Raw genomic sequence first — 17,456 nt, 5'->3', positions numbered from 1 at the left:
CAGTCAATGCCCCAGTCCCCAACATATCATCAGTCAATGCCCCAGTCCCCAACATATCATCAGTCAATGCCTCAGCCTCAAATTCATCCTCAGTCAATGCCCCATCCTCAAATCCATCCTCAGTCAATGCCCCTGCCTCAAATCCATCCTCAGTCCATGCCCCAGTCCCCAACACAGCCTCAGGCAATGCCCCAGCCTAAAATCCATCCTCAGGCAATGCCCCCGTCTCAGGCCCATGCTCAGTCCATGGTCCATATTCAAACTTATCCTCAGCCAAAGACCCAGTCTCAGTCGACAGCACAGGTTCAGGTCCATCCTCAACCAATGGCCAGGCCAAGTCATGTCCATTCTCCAACTCAACATCAAGCCCAAGCTCAACCTCTACCCCTAGGCCAGACTCAGGGTCGTTCTCAGCCTATGCCTCCGTATCCCACACATGCTCAGCCAGAGGTCCAGCACCAAGTCCCTATGTCCCAGGGGCAAATCCACGCTTGGACCCAAGCTAGAGTCTCATCCCCAATGTCTGCCCAGCATCCACAGGCAACAGCACAACCTCCTTCTTACCCCCCAGCTTACCCCCCAGCTTACCCACAGGCTCAGTCTCCTTCCCAGCAGTGGACATCCAAACTAGAGCCTCAAAACCAACCCAATACCCAGCAGAGGCATCCAATATCCCCACCATATCCTCCACAAATGGGTCAAATTCCACAGTCTCAGGCTTATCCAACAATTCAGGCTCTACCGCAGTCGCCCCAACCTGGACCACAGCAGGGACCTCAGGCTGTGTCCATTGGGTTTTCTCACATGGGGCCATCATATGCTCGTCATGTGCAAACACAGCCACAACACTGGCCTCAATCCCAACCCCAGGTGAGTCCCCAGACTGCCATGCAACAACAACAGACTTGGGTTCAGGCATCGCCTCAAATTCCGCCTTATCCAGTGCCTTATCCTCAGCCTTATCCCCAGCCTCAAACTCAGCAATATTCACAGGTTCAGCATCAAACTCAGCTTAACCCTCAGCCTCAGATGCAAGCTCAGGCACCTCCCCTATCACAACCACCACATCAAGCTCATCCACAGCTTAAACCCCAGCTGCAGGCCCAGTCCCAAACAAACATCCAGCGACAGCCATTAGTACAAGCAAAGCCCCAGGCCCAGACTCAGCAGCCACCTCCACAGCCCAGACATCAGGCCCAGCTCCAATCACAGCAGAAGATTCCAACTCAACCAAAGGGTGAATCGTCTCAACAGTCCAAACCTTTGGCCCCATTAGCACCATATCCAGATGTTCAATCACCAACTCAACCTAAGGTTCAGTCACCAACCAAACCCAAGGCTGAACCAATGCCACAACCCCTTCCTGTGCCCCAGTTACCACCTCAATCCATGGATCGTTCATCAATCAAGTCCGAAACACCACCACAACCAAAACCACAGGCCCAAACAGCACCACTACATAAAGCTCAATCAGCAACTCAACCCAAGGTTCAGTCAACAATACAACCCAAGTCTGAATCATCACCAAAGGCCCAAACAGCAAAACAAACTGAAGCTCAGTCACCAACCCAACCTAAAGCCCAATCATTTCAACAACCCAAAACCCAGGAACAATTTCCACCACAGCTTCAATTTCAAGCTCATTCACCCCCACTACCCAAGTCCCAAACTGGACCACAATCTAAGGCCCAATCACCCCCACAGGCTAGACCTCAACAGCCGCAAACCATTCTCCTCTCCCAGGTCAATGTTCGGCCTGAGTCTATGCCGGACTCACCAGACCTGTTCATTAAACCTCCCGCCCTGGCCCAGGCACCTGCCCAGGCCTACACGGAGGCTTACGCTAAGGCCCAGGCATTGGCCAGAAACGGATTTGAGGAAGCAAAGCACTGTCTGCAGGAACACATCCTGGAAACCATCAACGTTTTTAGAGACAAGTGTTTATCGGCCGAGCAAGCATCAGTGAAAGAGGTAAATGCAATCATTTTTATACATTTAAGTACAACTTTTAATTGTACATTTTAGGGCACAATGAAACATGCAAAAGTGACCACCGCCTGTAGAGGCGCTATTCATGCTAAGTATAAGAAGTGCAAAGTCGGTTCAACCACACCCACATCCTCATGCATGTACGTGGATGTGAGTCCCTATAGGTTCCCATGCGATTCTGCCTAACTAGCTAGCTAATGGCTGCGGCTCTCAACTATACGGCGGTAATCGCTGATGATGCCGTCCCATCACGCCATTCTTTCCCAATTTTTCACGTCATACCTCCGGTTACACAAACGGCAAATTGTTGGATCCGTCTGCACTGTTTTCATTGTTTGCACTGTTAGCACAGTTCACTGATAGCCGCCAGCTATGCCATCGCCATTTTGAGAGCTGTGTCGAGGCAATCCCAACGTCATAGTAGCTCTCAATTCTGTATGAAAGACCTTTAAACTGCAAAGTGTTCATGTTATAAGAGGTCATTGGCCCCACCCAGGAGGTGCAGAATAGATACACAATGGGTGCTGTCTTAATCTTTAACGGGAAGATATTACAGATATAATGTGCCAAAATTAACAACTCTCTTTATCCAAAATGAGGTTCAATCCTTTTAAAGGAACCAGTCTGCAATTATATGTGTGCTTTACCCCTCAGGAGACTCTAAAGACCCTGGACCCAGAGTTGCTGGAAGAGTTCCTGAGAGCAGCAAAGGGCATGGAGGCCTTTTGTACACCGCCACAGCTCAGAGACATGGAGTTTTTCACCCAGTCTATCAGAACACAGTGGGAGGTAGGACACACTCATTAACTGTTGGAGATTTAGATTTCTGGGACCTTTATAGCTTGTAAATGTTCACATTTACAAGTTTGAATTGTTGTTTTCTTTGAGTTTCTCTGATAATTGCTTGTGCATGTCAAGGACAAATGTACTGAAACTGTAGCAAAAGTTTTGATTTTGCCCATTTTACAAATGAATGTCAGCAAATTGTTCATTTGCTTGCATATAAAACATTCATATAATAAACCTTTTATTGAAGACTATGTTCTAACATGTCATGTTTTTCTCTTTTTATGCATTTTATTTATTCCCAGGCTGTGAGAGCTGATATCTCAGGCTTTTTGCAACAATTACGTTTTGAAGTAACAAGGAAAGAGTTTAACAAAGCCGCCTTGCAGTGTGAGATGCACTTAAGCTCCGCCTTAGAAAACCAAGCGCAGGTAGCTAAATAACTAGAGCTATACTCTTGGCTTTGATGGATGGGTTTTCAGAAAGTTTTTTTCTCTGCTTAACTTTTACTCTGTCTTCTTTTATGCCTTCATGGAAACTCTTTCACTGGGACTTGGTAATTGCAATACTTTATTCTGGTTGCTCAAAAAGAGAGTGCTGTTTTTGTCAAGTGTGTTTACAGAACCATAAAACTAGTTTTTGTATCTTGATTTCATTGTACCTATGTGGACTTTAAAACAAACACAACAGTTATATGTTATACTAATAATATAGAATAAATGACATAAAAGATGAAAACAGCATTTTATCTTTTTTAGCAATACATCTGTGGGCTGCAGTCATCTGGGTGGTGCTTCTGTGTGTTGCAGTATGTCTGTTAACCTGTGAAAACTGATCTTGAGATATACTTGATATTCTTAAGCATCATCTGGCTTCAAAACGACTCACTACCATGCCTGTTTATGCACCAGGCCTGTTTCTCAGCGGAGGGCAGCTTTGCCCAGGCAGGGCAGCACCTGGAGGCCTTGAAGGAGCTGTGTGACACCCTGAGCCCCGAGGACGCTCACTGCCTGGCCCAGACTCAGCTGAGGGAGTGCGAGACAAGGCTGGCTGATATCCAGAGACAGTTCAGTGGAGACCAAGACTCATCCCTCCCTGATTCTAGGTGAGATATCATTAAGTGATAAAGAGCAGACAATGAGCAAGTAATATATTTAATTACTAAATCTGAATATAAATATACCTTCTTTTAATTATTTTTTTAACTTGTCTTGTAAAAAGTCTGGATATACCTCTTAAGAGGGATGTGATTGGAAATGATGAAGGCGGATCATGAGTCAGATGATTTGTTGATCATGCGGTCCTTCAAATGTCTTTAGGCACACTATCCAAAAACATATTTTGATGTTTTAGAATAGACACTCTCTTTGCAGTTCAGATGGAACGTTAAAGGGTAACACAATGGAAATGATTATCCTTTTCTCCTTCTTATCATTTCTGTTTTCTCAGGATTCCTGTTGCCTTCAGTGACGATGCGACCACACAGAAGGAGCCTAAAAGGCCCAGTGACAAACCTCAGGTCTCAGCTGAGGTATGACTCACTCCAATTCAAACTATTCCCTTTTTGAACCCGACAGAGGTTTAAACCTAAATCATGCCATTCCTCTTTTTTTCAGGTCTCTCAAGTGACAATGAAGACAGTCGTTCTTGAGAAGAGGGAGGTGGAAAAGCAGGCATCTGTAGAGGAAGAAGTCAGCAAAAAGGAGGCTTTAGAAAGGTAAACTGACTTTAGCAAAGTCTAGGATTTGATATGCTAACAGAACATACGTACAGGAGGTCATTATATTCCATGTTTAACTTGTTTTCCTGTTTTTAACTTGTAAAATCTCCAGATATGAGAATTGTAAAAGGCCTTTGCAAGCCCAGCTGGCCAAAATTGAGCAGAGCATCAAGGATGTTCCCTCTGACTCCGTATCTCTGAAAGGCCTGCATACGCGGCTCCAGGAAATACAGGTACAGATCAAATGTGTGCATAAACAGATTTTCATATTAACTCATTATTGACCATTGTTTCAGTGTCTGTAGTTGTTTTTGTTCTGTATTTACTAACTAAATGATTCCCCAAAACATGGCAGTAATCTTGAGTTGTCCTGCTCCTTCCCAGTTCTTGAGGCAGGAGACAGAGTCTCTGTGGTCTGAGTTTGCAAACCAGTGCTCCCAGTGTTCCCAGTTGAGCGGCAACTCTGGTCTGGAGCAGCAGAAGGCAGGGCTGCAGGATCAGTGGCGCGGACAACAGTCCAAACTCCAGCGGAGGGGCAGCTCGCTGGGCGCCGCCCTCAGGCAGATCGACTCCACAGAGAACCACATGGTGGACTTCACCGACCGCCTGGACCGCTACCTGAGGCAGCCCAAAGACATCACCGTTTTCACACCGGCCAACAGCAACATACTCAAAGACATCAAGGTCTGTCTGCCGTGAATACTATTTTTATTTGCCTTCTTTGTCAGTGTGACACAAAGTTATGCCTGCAATAGTACATTTGGTTCATAATGAGTCCTCTATGAGAGCATGATTTACTAGAGGAATATACAAAAACGGTGCTAGCTATCTGAACTAATAGAAAATATACAGTAAAAAAAAAACAGCAAAAAGTGAATACAATCAAATATAAAACTCTGATGTTTTACAGACAAAACTATAGAAAAGAATCAGTTGATCATTACTTCATGCCTGATCCCTCTTTAAAACAAAATGCTTGTTATTTTACAGATGTTGCTTGTGACTAAGAGGTTAAACTGAAATGTAAAAAGATCATGGAGTGCATACAACTATGTGCAGAATAAAACCATATCTCACCTGCACGTTGTTTCTTTTTCTCACAGGAACTGGATGACAACATCCAGAGCGAGCTGGACCAGCTGTCCCGTCTGGACCCTGAGTCCAGCGATCTGGACCCCAGAGACTGCTTCCCTTTGTCCCGGGAGGTGGAGACTCACAGAAGCAGCCTGGATCAGCTTCGTCAGCAGGTCCGGAAGAGCGAAGCCGCCGCCCGCGCCCTTGACCGCTTCCTCATGTCTCTGCGTACTGTGGACGAAGACATCTCTGGAGTCCAAGGCGCCCCCTGCAGTGACACAGTGATCCTGCAGGACTGTCGCTCCAAGCTGGCTCTGATCCGGCAGAGCGTGGACAGTCTGAAAGAGAAGGCGCCTCAGCTGGACGCGCTCCTGCAGGGGGCCAGGCTAACGGTCACCAGGGATGGTGCCCCAGCCTCCTGCCTGGACATGGTGACCGCTCTGGTCAGGAGGCTGGAGGAGGCTGACAGTGGCCTTGCCAGCCAGCAGAAAGGGCTGCAGAAGGAGACACAGAGCAGATCGCTAGGCCTGAGGAAGAGGACACTGCTGGGGGATCTGAGGAAACTACAGGAAACCATTGAAGCACAGGGCCTGAAGGAGCCCACCATGCCGGCTGTGCAACACAGGTGTGTGTCAAACATCCTTATTCTGATGCAAAAACACTAAAGCTTATTTCAGTGTTTTACAGGGCTTCAAATGTGTTCTCTATGCTTTTGCTGTTTAACTGTTGCTCAAGTGTTTTGAGTGGGAATTGTATTTTGAATGATGGTTTGTATACTGCGCACACAAAAAAGATGTTTCTTAATATAAGAAAAGTAGCATTTTGACATTTACTTAAAGAATTAAAAGCCTGTGTCCCTAAAATATCTCTTGTTAATAATCCGGTATTTACCAGGCTTCGGGCCCTGTCGGATCTGGAGGGTCAGGTGCAGGCTGTGCAAGCAGAGCTACAGAACCTCCATGAACTTCAAGATCAACAGGGAGGAGGAGAGGAACTCCTTCAGGAGCTGGACACTCAGTGGAAGGATACTCAGAGAGCATTTAAAGACAGGTAGGTTAAGGCAGGAGAAGCACATTCAGCTCAACACAGCAAGTGTGTCACCTAAAATCCACTCTGTTATGTTCCTTCTCTGACAGGAAGAAGCAGTGCAGCATCCTGCTGGAGCTCCTGAAGAAATTCCAGGCCTGCCGCAGTCAGTTGAGCAGCACCATGCAGAAAGCTGAGCAGACCATCAGTGATCAGGCCTCCTACCTGGGCAAGGAAAACCTGCAGAGAAACATTACCATGGTGAGTCATCAAAACCAAACCAGTTTATTGACAAAATCCCTTCATGTTGTGTTTTTAGGATGTAATTAGAGTGTGCAGAAGCAGACCAGAAGATGGCCGTCACTTTATTTTCATGTATAATGTATGTCCACATCTCATGTCTGTGCAGGTCTCTAATATTAAGGAGGGGCTCGGTGGTGTTGGGGAGCGAATGGAGGAGATGAAGGGTGTTTGCAGACAGCTGCAGTCCCAACTGAAAAACTTCCCAGACTGCAGTGAGACCCCCTTCGAAGCTGAGGCTGACACACTCCTGGACAACTGGCTGGATGTAAGAAAGGCCCGGGGAAAAGACAGATTTCTAACTTTGTTTTACTTTTTAGGATACATAAAGAATTTAAGACTCACTTAAAATAAAACATGAATGCTTTTAGCCCTATTGACAACATGAGGTAGTGGTGTACTTCTGCCTCTTGTGGTCGTACTAAGTACTACAACAACAAAGGCTTCATTACTGATCCAGATAAACATCCCCATAAACACATTAAGGATTAAGACCAAACTAAATATATTTCTATCACTTGACTCTTAAGGCTCCATTTAACATAAAAACATACATATAATATCGCTTAGCAAGTTAAACAAGGACTAAATTCCATTTTCTAACTCTTATTGGGAACACTTCTGTTCCAGCTTAACCTAAAATGTTATATTTTTGGTGCCCTTGCAGATGACGGAGAAGACGGATGCCTACATAGATAACCTGCAGGTGGGGCAGGAGCTATGGGAGAAGCAGCTGATGCTGGGGGGAGAGGTGGACAGCTGGGCTGGGGCCAAACTGGCCCTATTTGCAGAAAGCCATCACTTCCAAAGCGAGCAACAAGTGCTTGCCATGAAGGTAAGATTCCCATAACAGAAAAATACAGGAGCTTTATTGCTACCCTGAGGAACCGTTTTATTTTGTTAATGATTTAGTCTGAACATTTTAACCAGTGTGACACGTTTGATAAACAAGATTGTGTTATGTGATTTTTATTTATTTAAGTTTGTTGGTGGGTTTCAGGATGAAATCCATGCTAATGAGGAGAACATTGAGCACTTCCACAAGAAGTCTGTAGAGATCCAGGCGATGCTGCAGGGTAAGGAAGCGCCACTGGAGCTGCAGGTGAGTCGAACAGTTCATTGGTCTTATTTTTATTTAAATCCACATTCAATGGTTATGGTCTCTAGATTCATTGTTTTTACAATGTCTGAACCCTTTTTACAATGATTCAGGTGATGGAAACCCAGCTGAGGAAGAGGATGGAGCAGGTGAAGGAGCTGTTTGCCGACTGCTCCGACGTCTTTGAGGAACTGGTAGCTGTGAAGAAACACCTCTCTGAGAAGGTGGAGGAGTGCCAGTCAGCTGTGGAGGGCATCCAGTGTTCTCTCAGTAGTGTGGACGCGTCACAACCAAAGGCCGAAGAGCAGATACAGGTACGCAGCTGCTATCTGTTGTAACTCACTCTGGTTTAATGTTTATTTTATAGAGCTTAGTATTGGATTTTCCTTTTAAATGTGATACACACTAGAGAATTAAACTGTGATTTGAAGCTTTCAGAATTTAATTTGATTTAACAGTTTTGTTCGATTTAGTTGAAAAAAATCCTTGGACCTGATTTTTTACTTATTTTTAAGGATAATAATTAGATCACAATAAATGATGAAATGATAAATGATATCAGATTGCATCACTGTTGAGACCATTTGAACTCAAAACGGTTGACAAAAAGTAAGCAGAATAATTTCTGAATCAGCAAAATAATTATATTAAACTTGTTATCCCCTCAATCTCTATATATAAAAACCGTCCTAAGGAAATTGGAATATCACTATAATAAGTTTTGAAATGTTTGCATTTTCCACCTTTCTTGTCTTCAGTTAAATCTGGAGTTTGTTCACTGGCCCTTTAATTATATTTTAATGTTATTAGAATAGCCAGCATTTTTTAAAACAGTTTTCTCTTTCTCTGTCCTCACCAGCATCTGTGTGATGACCTGGAGTCTCAGGAGGAGCAGGCGGAGGTGGCTCTGACAGAGGTGGGTCTGGTTTCCAGTGTAGCCAGCCCTCAGGTGCTGGAGGCGCTGTCTGTGGACTGCACCCGGCTGAAGGAGGCCATCTCCCGCACCAGGGACATGATCCACCTGAAGAGAGAGGAAAGAGACAAAGGCCTTCTCAAGGTCATCACAGGTAAGGACTGAGTTTGCGGAGAGAGATAGACAGACAGACAGACAGAGAGACAGACAGACAGACAGACAGACAGGCAGGCAGACAGGCAGACAGGCAGACAGGCAGACAGACAGACAGACAGACAGACACTTTATTGATCCCAATTTGGGAAATGTTTGCGATACTGATCTTACCTTTAAAATACTCCATTTTTAAATCCCGTTGTTCATTTTCGTCCAGTTGAAAAGCAGTTGTTTGAGGAGTGGTTCCAGAACTTGCAGCTGTCCGTCAATGAATGTTTTGAGCACCCCGAGAGCAGAGCAGACGTGGAAACGTTCCTCCAAAGACTTGCTGTAAGTGGATAAATATATTAATGTGTATCTTAAAACTATTTCCCGTTAGATGATGACTCCTCACAGTTTCTCTAATGTCCATCAGAGTTTCTTGAAGTCCAAGGATGCAGAGAGACGTCTGGATCAGCTGAAGGACCAGCGTGAGAGAGGCAGCCAGCAGCTTCCTCCCCAGCAGCTCTCTGAGTTCACTGATTGGCTGAAAGAGCAGCAGAAGGAGGTCGCTACGTTCAGAACGCACTGCCAGAACCGGCAGGAACAAATGGAGCCGCTCCTCAGAGACCTGAACAGGTAAATGCTTCTTTGGTTGCCTGAAGAACAAGTCACGGATATTTCTGCTTCTGCCTTTCTGATCAGGACTCTCACATCTGCACACAAATGTCACCAATAAGAAAACGTGTTTTTTTTTAAAACCTTTTTTTTGTCTTCTTTTCCTCTAGTCTGCAGAAGCAACACGACAGCTTCCGTGAGTGGCTGCAGTACAAAGAAAAACATGCGGTGGAGTCGGAAAAAATCAAGCTTTTTCTTAAAGACCTTCAAGATGAGAGGTGAATTTCTATTTCAATCATCAATTTAGAGAGAACTCTGAACTGAACTGATTTTATTCAGATATCTTACGGTTAAGACCACAGCAAATGTTCATTAGGTAACTCTGGACATTGAAATATGAAATCAAATACTTTGGAAGGAACCCTAACCACCTGTCGTGTTTATCTCCTGTCTCACTTTCCGCTGTCTTTTTATATTTCATCCGTTCAAACCTTGCTTCCACTTTTTCCCATGTGACAGTGGTAGAGCTGAGACCCTCGCTGAGCTTTTAGCATCCATACGCAAACAAGGCGTCCGAGCTGAGAGCCTCCTGAAGGACAGTGATAACCTGATACAGCGCTACAGGAACCTGGTAGCCAGGCTGCAAAAACAGGCCGAGGCTCAGGGCGCCATGCTGGGGAAACTGGAGGAGTTTAACAGCCAGGCGAAGAGCACCAGGAGCTGGATCACTGACCTCATGAAACCCCTCACCTCTCCTGGCTCACAGACAGAGGACCTGAAGCGCAAAGCACAGGTCAGTGAAACCCAGCCTGATGAACCTTTTCTCGCTTTTACACTTCAAATCGGAAATTCTTATTTCTTCTACTTTTCCAATTTTGTCAAAAAGAAAAATACTACATTACATTTACAAGCTAACTGTTTTACAAGCACATTTGCATGAGCCAGGAGGACAGTGCATGTGACATTGAGAAGGGTAGTTTTTAAAGAAGACATGTAAAAACAAGGGAAAATAATTACATTACATTCCAGTTTGAGTTTAGTTTATTAATTTGCAACATCGTTACCACAGATTCATATAACTGTATTTTATTACTTAATTTATAATCATAAGTTAAGCCCCTACTTTTTCTTATTCTGCTTTTATTTGCGTTTGTTCTTTGTTGGAGGGGTAGCTTACCACTTCTTCTCTGTAATTGTTGTGAAATATAGAATCTAGAATATAAACTTAATTATGTAAGCATTCATCTCGAAGTAAAATGAGGCTGAAGGAATTTAGGTCGTTAGTTTTAATCTAACCTGTCGGTGACAAGATTAAAACGCCATTATGATTCATTCAATGAGGATGCTAATGTCAATGCAAATAATTCTTCCTTTTTCATAAGTTGTATAATATTTCCATTTTGTCCCCAGGCCATCCTGACCTCCAAGCCTGAGGGAGACTCTGAAGTGAACAACCTGAGAAGACAAAGTGAAACTCTGTGTGCGCAGGAGGACCTGGATAAAGGCAGGAAACAGGAAGTCCAGCAGACAGTCAAAGAAACAGAGGAGCAGTGGAGGGCGGCTCTGCAGACCGCTGAGAAGAATCTCAACCAGGCTGAAAAACAGGCTCTGCTAGAGAAGGACTTGGACGCTGTCAAAACCCAGAACGAAAGCGTTCAGTCCTGGATCAGAGACCAGCAGCAGAACCTGCAGTCGCTCGGTGGTTGCATGCAAGTTGAAGAAAAACTCCAGATTGCAAAAGTAAGTTCAAAAGGGTTTCAGGGTCAGTTTGTAAGATCGGGGTGGGTTTTCATAACATCTTGTAAATGTTTGTGTTTTGAGGATAGATGCAAAGCCATCTCCTAAAGAGTTGTTTTTATTCTCTTCAGGCTACTCTGAGCTCCAAACCGGATGGAGATGCAAAGCTCCAGGATCTGAAGCGACAATGCCAGAGTGTGTGTGAGAACCAGGGCTTGGACGAGAGCAGACGACGAGAGGTTCAGGACGCAGTCAGACAAAGCGAGGAGCAGTGGAGGAAAGTCTTACAGGCTGCAGAGGAGGGTCTCAAGAAGGCAGAGACTGAAGCTGCCACTGGAAAGGACTTCGATGTTTTCAAAACCCAAAATGAAAGCATCCAGTCCTGGATCAAAGAGCAGAAGCAGAAGCTGCTGTCCCTCGGTGGTCAAATGCCTCTTGAAGAGCGGCTACAGGTCGCACAGGTCAGGCTTAACCTACAAATATCAGGGTGCAAAATGTATAGTGTGTGAACAAATACAATTAAGTATTAGTATTGCATTTTTACATAAACGGTTTGGACTTTTTTTTAAAGTATCAGATAGGATAAAATGATACAATGGATGTATGTTCATGGCTAAATCCAGGTGAAGGTTTGTCATTGCATTATCATTATTTTGTATGCACAATATTTTCGTATTAAACATTTTAATCAGCCACAAATAACACTAATTGCTCCATTTTTCTTTTTTGTCCTGCCTCATGTTAGACTGACATATATCCAGTGGTGTTGACAAGTGATGAGTTTGAAGCTGGAGTGAAGTTTAGGGCAACTCCTCACCATACCTTTGTCCTCACCTTCAGGCTGTTATAAACTCCAAACCTGAGGGAGAGTCCAAGCTGCTCGCCCTGAAGACACAAGCTGAAGCTCTGTGTGAGCATCTGGAGGAGAGCAGGAAGGCAGAGGTTCAGCAGTTGGTAAAAGACTCAGAGCAGCAGTGGAGGAACGTTGTGCAGGCCGCCAGGCAGGCAGAGCTCCGCAGTCTGACGGACGACTTTGATACTCAGAGTAAAAACACTCAGTCCTGGATCAGAGACAGGCAGCAGAAGCTCCAGTCTGTGGGAGCTCACACTCCACCTGATGAGAGATGTCACACAGCGCAGGTCAGTTTCATCTTAATTCACTGTATATGAATATTAAGGAATTATCTTCACAAGATATAGATTTTCACGGATCAAGGGGCGATCTGTGGCTCAGGGGCTAGATGGTGTTTTTCAAGTGCTAAAGCCAAACCTTTTCCTTCCTTCATTCTCTCTTTTTAAATGTAAGTACAGTTGAACTAATTCAACTATTACATGTAATAAACGTTTGTTTTGTTTGTAGGACATCTTGAGCTCCAAACCTGAAGGCGACTGTACGGTAAACAACCTGAGGAGGCGGGCCCAGGGTCTGTGTGACCATCCGGACGCAGACCAGGGCAGGAAAGTCCACGTTCAGAAGACAATCAGAGACACAGAGGAGCAGTGGAAGACCGTCCTGCAGGCTGCCAAACAGGTGGAGGCTGCTGCAGGAGCCGAGATCTCACAGAAGACTGAGAAGAGAACGCTGGAGGTACTTCAGTACTATGACAGCGTAACATCTTGGTTTATCATGAGTCACCATATAAAGTCCTGGTTAAGGAAATCATCCACTGATTTGTTCAAAATGATTCAGCTTATTCCTGTGTAACTTGAAATTCTTACTTTTTTGAGTCCTTTAGATAGATTACAATTCTCAAAGAAAAGCATTTGTTCACCCATCACAACACTTTCTATGTTGTTTAATAAATACATATTTTGTACACTTGTCAGGAGTGTCAGAACAAAAACGGTATGGCAGTAAAATAAATGCGTATTGTGAGGCTTTGCATGTGCCGTGGTAGGTGATACATAATATGCTCGGAAAAAATGACTGTCATAAAGTTGTTCCCCTTCACATTGAAAGGTGTTTTTAAAAAATCTTTTTTTTTTAAACCAACTCATTATGTGTTTCTTTTCTCCTCTTCAGTTGAAAGAATTCGAAACCCAGCAACACGACACTGTCCGCTGGCTCACAGACTTCCAACAGCAACTGGACTCACTGAAGAGCCAAACCAAACCCAAGGACCGACTGCAATCTGCTCAGGTGAGCTGATGGGTCACCTTACAGGGAGAAGGTCACATCTCCATTGTCCTCTTTGGATCAAAAAATGTCTTAATTATATAAGAAACACAAATTCAACTACCATTAAGACCTCTTTAAAGCCTCATTAGTTTTATAGGGGTCACATTCAATTTAGTTTTTAGTCTCAAAATACTGTCTATATCAAAGATTACCTTTATGGCTTCACATACACAATAGCAGTCTTTACCAAAAGATGATAATTATGACTTCTGTTTTCTATCCCCAGGCCGTTATCAGCTCTAAGACCAAAGGAGACTCGATGCTCCAGGAGCTCAAGAGACAAAGCCAGATTCTGTGTGGGCAGGACCTTGAGGAACCCACAAAACAAGAGGTTCAGCAGAAAGTAAGAGGTGCTGAGGAGCAGTTGGTGAAAGTCCTGCAGAGTGCTAAACAGGCCCAGGATCAGGCTGAGAAGCAGTGTGCTCTGGAGGGAGAGCTGAAGGAATATGAAGCTCTGAAAGAAGACACCAAAGCCTGGCTGGAAGAAAAGCAGAAGAGCCTCGTCTCTCTGGATGTTCAGGCAGATCCAGAAAGAACAATCACCACTGCACAGGTCAGTTTGAAGCTTAGAGTATTGGAGAACAAATTGTGGCATTGAGTTTTTTGTTAAATTATATTGGCTAATTGTTGTTAAGCATTTTTCAGTTTTCATTTCTTCACATGTTTATATGTTTTCCTTCAATGTACTTGATACATTTCTTTGTTACTTTGTTTCTTTGTTAGTCATGATGTCTGTAGGAATTCATCCCTTTATTAAAAATGTCAAGTCTTTCTAAAATATTTGATGGTAAATTAGATCTCAGTTTTCCATCACTGGATATTAAAAAAGAAAAATGTTTTAATAAACTGAGTTTTGGTCATGACAGTACATCATTTCAATCTAAAACTAAAGTACCAAGATTGATTTGTAAATGTATTAACAATCTCTCTTTGTATAAAAAAACCCTTTCGATGACATTTAGAGATATTAAGGTAAACATGTTTTATCCTCAGACTATCCTGAGCTGTAAGCCTGAGGGAGACTCCAAGCTGACTAAACTGAGGAAACGGAGCCAGAGTCTGTCAGACCAGGAGGATCTGGAGGAGACGTTAAGACAAGACACTCAGCAGACAGTGAAGGAGTCGGAGGAGCAGTGGAGGACCGTCCTGGAGACCGCCGAGAACACTCTGAAGAAAGCTGAGGTCCATTACTCGCTCTCCAGGGAGCTGGAGGCTTTCCGCAGCAAAGCAGGGAGCACCAAAGCGTGGGTGAAAAAGCTGCAGCAGCAGGCCGACTCCAAGGGCAGCGGCACTCAGGGCAGCCGGGCTGAGATAGAGGACAGACTGAACACAGCACAGGTACAGTGCAACATATCAGAATAGAGTTTTTGAATATTGAGGTTTGTTTTATTCTGTGAAGTCGTTCTTTCCTATGCAGGGAAGTTTGTCAAATAAATTATCATTTTATTAAAGACTTAGAGCAGTTAAATATAACTATTACAAATTGTTTATGATTGTGTCTTTAGGCTATTTTGAGCTCCAAGTCGAAGGGAGAAGCTCAGGTGATGGAGCTGAAGAGGCGAGTGGAGAGTCTGTGTGAGCAGGAAGATCTGCAGGGAGACAAGAAACTGGAGGTCCAGAAGATGGTCCAAGACACTGAGCAGCAGTGGAGGACGGTCCTGCAGGCTGCCGAGGACACACAGAGGTACAGGAAGATGAGGGAAACCCTCTACTTGTTTTTCTTTTGAAATACATGTCACCGGCTCAGTTACATATCAGCTGACAGAAACTTCTTATCAAAGTTCAGTTCTTTTTGGAATCAGGCATCTTAAAAGTGTTCTTAAGCAACACACTCAATTCCTTTCAATGACAAGGCTGGGATTTGAAAAAATTTGATCAAATCTATGTATTGAACTGTTGTTGGAATCCTGTTCCTCAAATTCAAACCCTATCTAATTGTATTTAAGTAGGCCAATATCCCAAACTATACATTTGTCTCAGGGGGCTTTTCAGTATAAACAGTTCAACAAACATAATGAATAGATTTAAAAAAATAAATAAAATTACAACATAAACAATCCAATTGACAAAATGAAAATGTGAACCTATATTTCATTGTTGTTCATTGCAACTCATAGCCCTAACAACAACTGTCTTTAATCTGCTATTACCCATCAGGCAGCTGAAGGGTGTTGTGGAGCGCCTGGGGTCCTGTCAGTACCAGCAAGGCCAGGCTGAGGCCCGTCTGTCTGAGTATCAGAAGCAGACCTCCGGCCTTCCGAGGGTCTTCCCCTGGCCCGGCCTGGGAGAGCGGAGGCAGGCGGTGGAACAGGCCCGCACCCTGCTGGAGCAAAGCACAGCTCTGGCCCCCGTCCTCTCTAACCTCCGCACCCAGGTACGAGCACAGGAAGCCTAAAGCTAAATGAGTGTGATTAGAAATACGTGAGACACATGTGAGGTTGAGTTGTTGATAAAATGATCATCTTCACTGCATTTGACTCCTGAAGGCTACCGAGCTGTTTGAGATCACACAGGACATTGGCTGGTCAGATCAATCAGCGACAGACAAGGAGAAGTCCATTCCTCCTCTGCTGAAAGAGCTCACTGTGAGTTCTACATTTTTGTCAAGATTATAATGAGATTGTATTTGCTATATATTGAGACCAAGTGTCAAATGTAAACTGTCTAAATATGACTTAACTTGACTATGATGAATACAAAATTAACCAGAAGATTGTAATGCAATTTAATGAAGAAGAAAAATGCTTCTCTAAATCTATTTAACAGGCTCAACAAATAACTTAAAATATAAAAATAGCCACGTTTCTTTGTCTGAAAAAATGTAACTACTGTTGTTTTCAGGAAGCGGTAGCAAACCTGGAGCAGGGCATGGTGACGGAGAGGCAGTGCACCCAGCTGGTGGAGCAGCATGTAGCAGCTCAGGATTGGCTGAGGGAGCACGTTAAAGGCCTGGGAGCCCCTCCTGCAGACAGAAAGGGTCTACACAACACTGTCAACACTCTAAAGGTCAGACACATTTACACATCATTATTAGTTTAGATATTTGAGAGAAGCCAGTTGCAGCAATCTGTCACTGAAAATATTGAAAACTGAAAAAATCTTAACCAGTAACAACAACAACAACATTTCCAAGCTTTTTGTAATTACTGGTTAAGACATGTTTTGATGATAACTCGTGTTTGAACTGGGAATGTGTGTTACATTTTTCCGCAATGACTGGCATGTCTCATCTTGGAACATTTATTGTATCCAAATATTAGGGGCTCTTTCCAAGAATGTCAATTGCATTCTAATAATCTTTCTCTCCCTGCTGATGCCAGGCTTTACTCCAGACAGTGGATAGAGAGCAGAGGGAGATGAAGGAGCTGGACTCTGCCAGAGACAGTTTGCTGAGCCTCTGCTCCCCTGGAGGTCGGGATGCCCTTACCCTGGAGGTCAGCCATCTCCACGACCTCTGTGCCACCTCGGAGCGGGAGGTTAGGGAGCGCCTGGCGGCCTGTGAGGTTCGGCTGGAGGAGCAGGATAGTCAAGTGGCCAAGAAGGCCCAGGGGCTGAAGGATAAAGCTGCAGTGCTGCAGTGGGAGCTCCGCTCTCTGGACCAGGCGCTCAGCTACAGCGAACCGCAGAACAACATCGATCAGCTCCAACAGCACTGGAACAGCCTCCAGGTATTACTGCTTTAAACTGGATGTAACCACCCCACCATTCTATTATTATTTAGAAGGGTGAGTTCCAGGGAATAAATCTGTAGAAAAGGATGTTGTACAGTAAGTGAACCTTGCTAGTAAATGTGACAAATGAAGAATATCATTAGGGATGCTCCGATCGATATCGGCCGATATTCACTCTCTGCCGATCGATCGGTGCTCTCTATAAATGC

The 17,456-nt window shown here is 44.2% G+C and overlaps 1 protein-coding gene across 1 annotated transcript in view; it reads left to right on the top strand.

Annotated features, from left to right (window-relative positions):
- The window catches only part of LOC104943765 (nesprin-2-like), a gene marked incomplete at both ends in the record, with an annotated part of 20,542 nt that extends 3,298 nt beyond the window's left edge, over window positions 1-17,244 (top strand). The window contains 32 exons of the mRNA XM_010769229.1: window positions 4-1,971; window positions 2,644-2,778; window positions 3,081-3,206; window positions 3,687-3,880; window positions 4,225-4,306; window positions 4,392-4,492; window positions 4,608-4,728; window positions 4,880-5,179; window positions 5,599-6,194; window positions 6,464-6,619; window positions 6,706-6,856; window positions 7,005-7,163; window positions 7,563-7,730; window positions 7,896-7,997; window positions 8,108-8,308; window positions 8,854-9,061; window positions 9,281-9,393; window positions 9,479-9,681; window positions 9,831-9,938; window positions 10,180-10,453; window positions 11,071-11,400; window positions 11,529-11,858; window positions 12,238-12,537; window positions 12,758-12,985; window positions 13,421-13,537; window positions 13,803-14,129; window positions 14,570-14,914; window positions 15,082-15,260; window positions 15,734-15,950; window positions 16,063-16,161; window positions 16,418-16,582; window positions 16,897-17,244. Of these exons, the coding sequence (XP_010767531.1) occupies window positions 4-1,971; window positions 2,644-2,778; window positions 3,081-3,206; window positions 3,687-3,880; window positions 4,225-4,306; window positions 4,392-4,492; window positions 4,608-4,728; window positions 4,880-5,179; window positions 5,599-6,194; window positions 6,464-6,619; window positions 6,706-6,856; window positions 7,005-7,163; window positions 7,563-7,730; window positions 7,896-7,997; window positions 8,108-8,308; window positions 8,854-9,061; window positions 9,281-9,393; window positions 9,479-9,681; window positions 9,831-9,938; window positions 10,180-10,453; window positions 11,071-11,400; window positions 11,529-11,858; window positions 12,238-12,537; window positions 12,758-12,985; window positions 13,421-13,537; window positions 13,803-14,129; window positions 14,570-14,914; window positions 15,082-15,260; window positions 15,734-15,950; window positions 16,063-16,161; window positions 16,418-16,582; window positions 16,897-17,244 (8,451 nt within the window). The remainder of the gene's footprint in view (window positions 1-3; window positions 1,972-2,643; window positions 2,779-3,080; window positions 3,207-3,686; window positions 3,881-4,224; window positions 4,307-4,391; window positions 4,493-4,607; window positions 4,729-4,879; window positions 5,180-5,598; window positions 6,195-6,463; window positions 6,620-6,705; window positions 6,857-7,004; window positions 7,164-7,562; window positions 7,731-7,895; window positions 7,998-8,107; window positions 8,309-8,853; window positions 9,062-9,280; window positions 9,394-9,478; window positions 9,682-9,830; window positions 9,939-10,179; window positions 10,454-11,070; window positions 11,401-11,528; window positions 11,859-12,237; window positions 12,538-12,757; window positions 12,986-13,420; window positions 13,538-13,802; window positions 14,130-14,569; window positions 14,915-15,081; window positions 15,261-15,733; window positions 15,951-16,062; window positions 16,162-16,417; window positions 16,583-16,896) is intronic.
- Between the last annotated feature and the right edge of the window lie 212 nt (window positions 17,245-17,456).

The sequence above is a fragment of the Notothenia coriiceps genome, unplaced genomic scaffold (genome assembly GCF_000735185.1).
Source record: "Notothenia coriiceps isolate Sejong01 unplaced genomic scaffold, NC01 NC01_scaffold00006738, whole genome shotgun sequence".
Lineage (NCBI taxonomy): Eukaryota > Metazoa > Chordata > Actinopteri > Perciformes > Nototheniidae > Notothenia > Notothenia coriiceps.
Note: the sequence above shows the minus strand (reverse complement) of the source record. Positions and strands in the feature narration are given on the sequence as shown.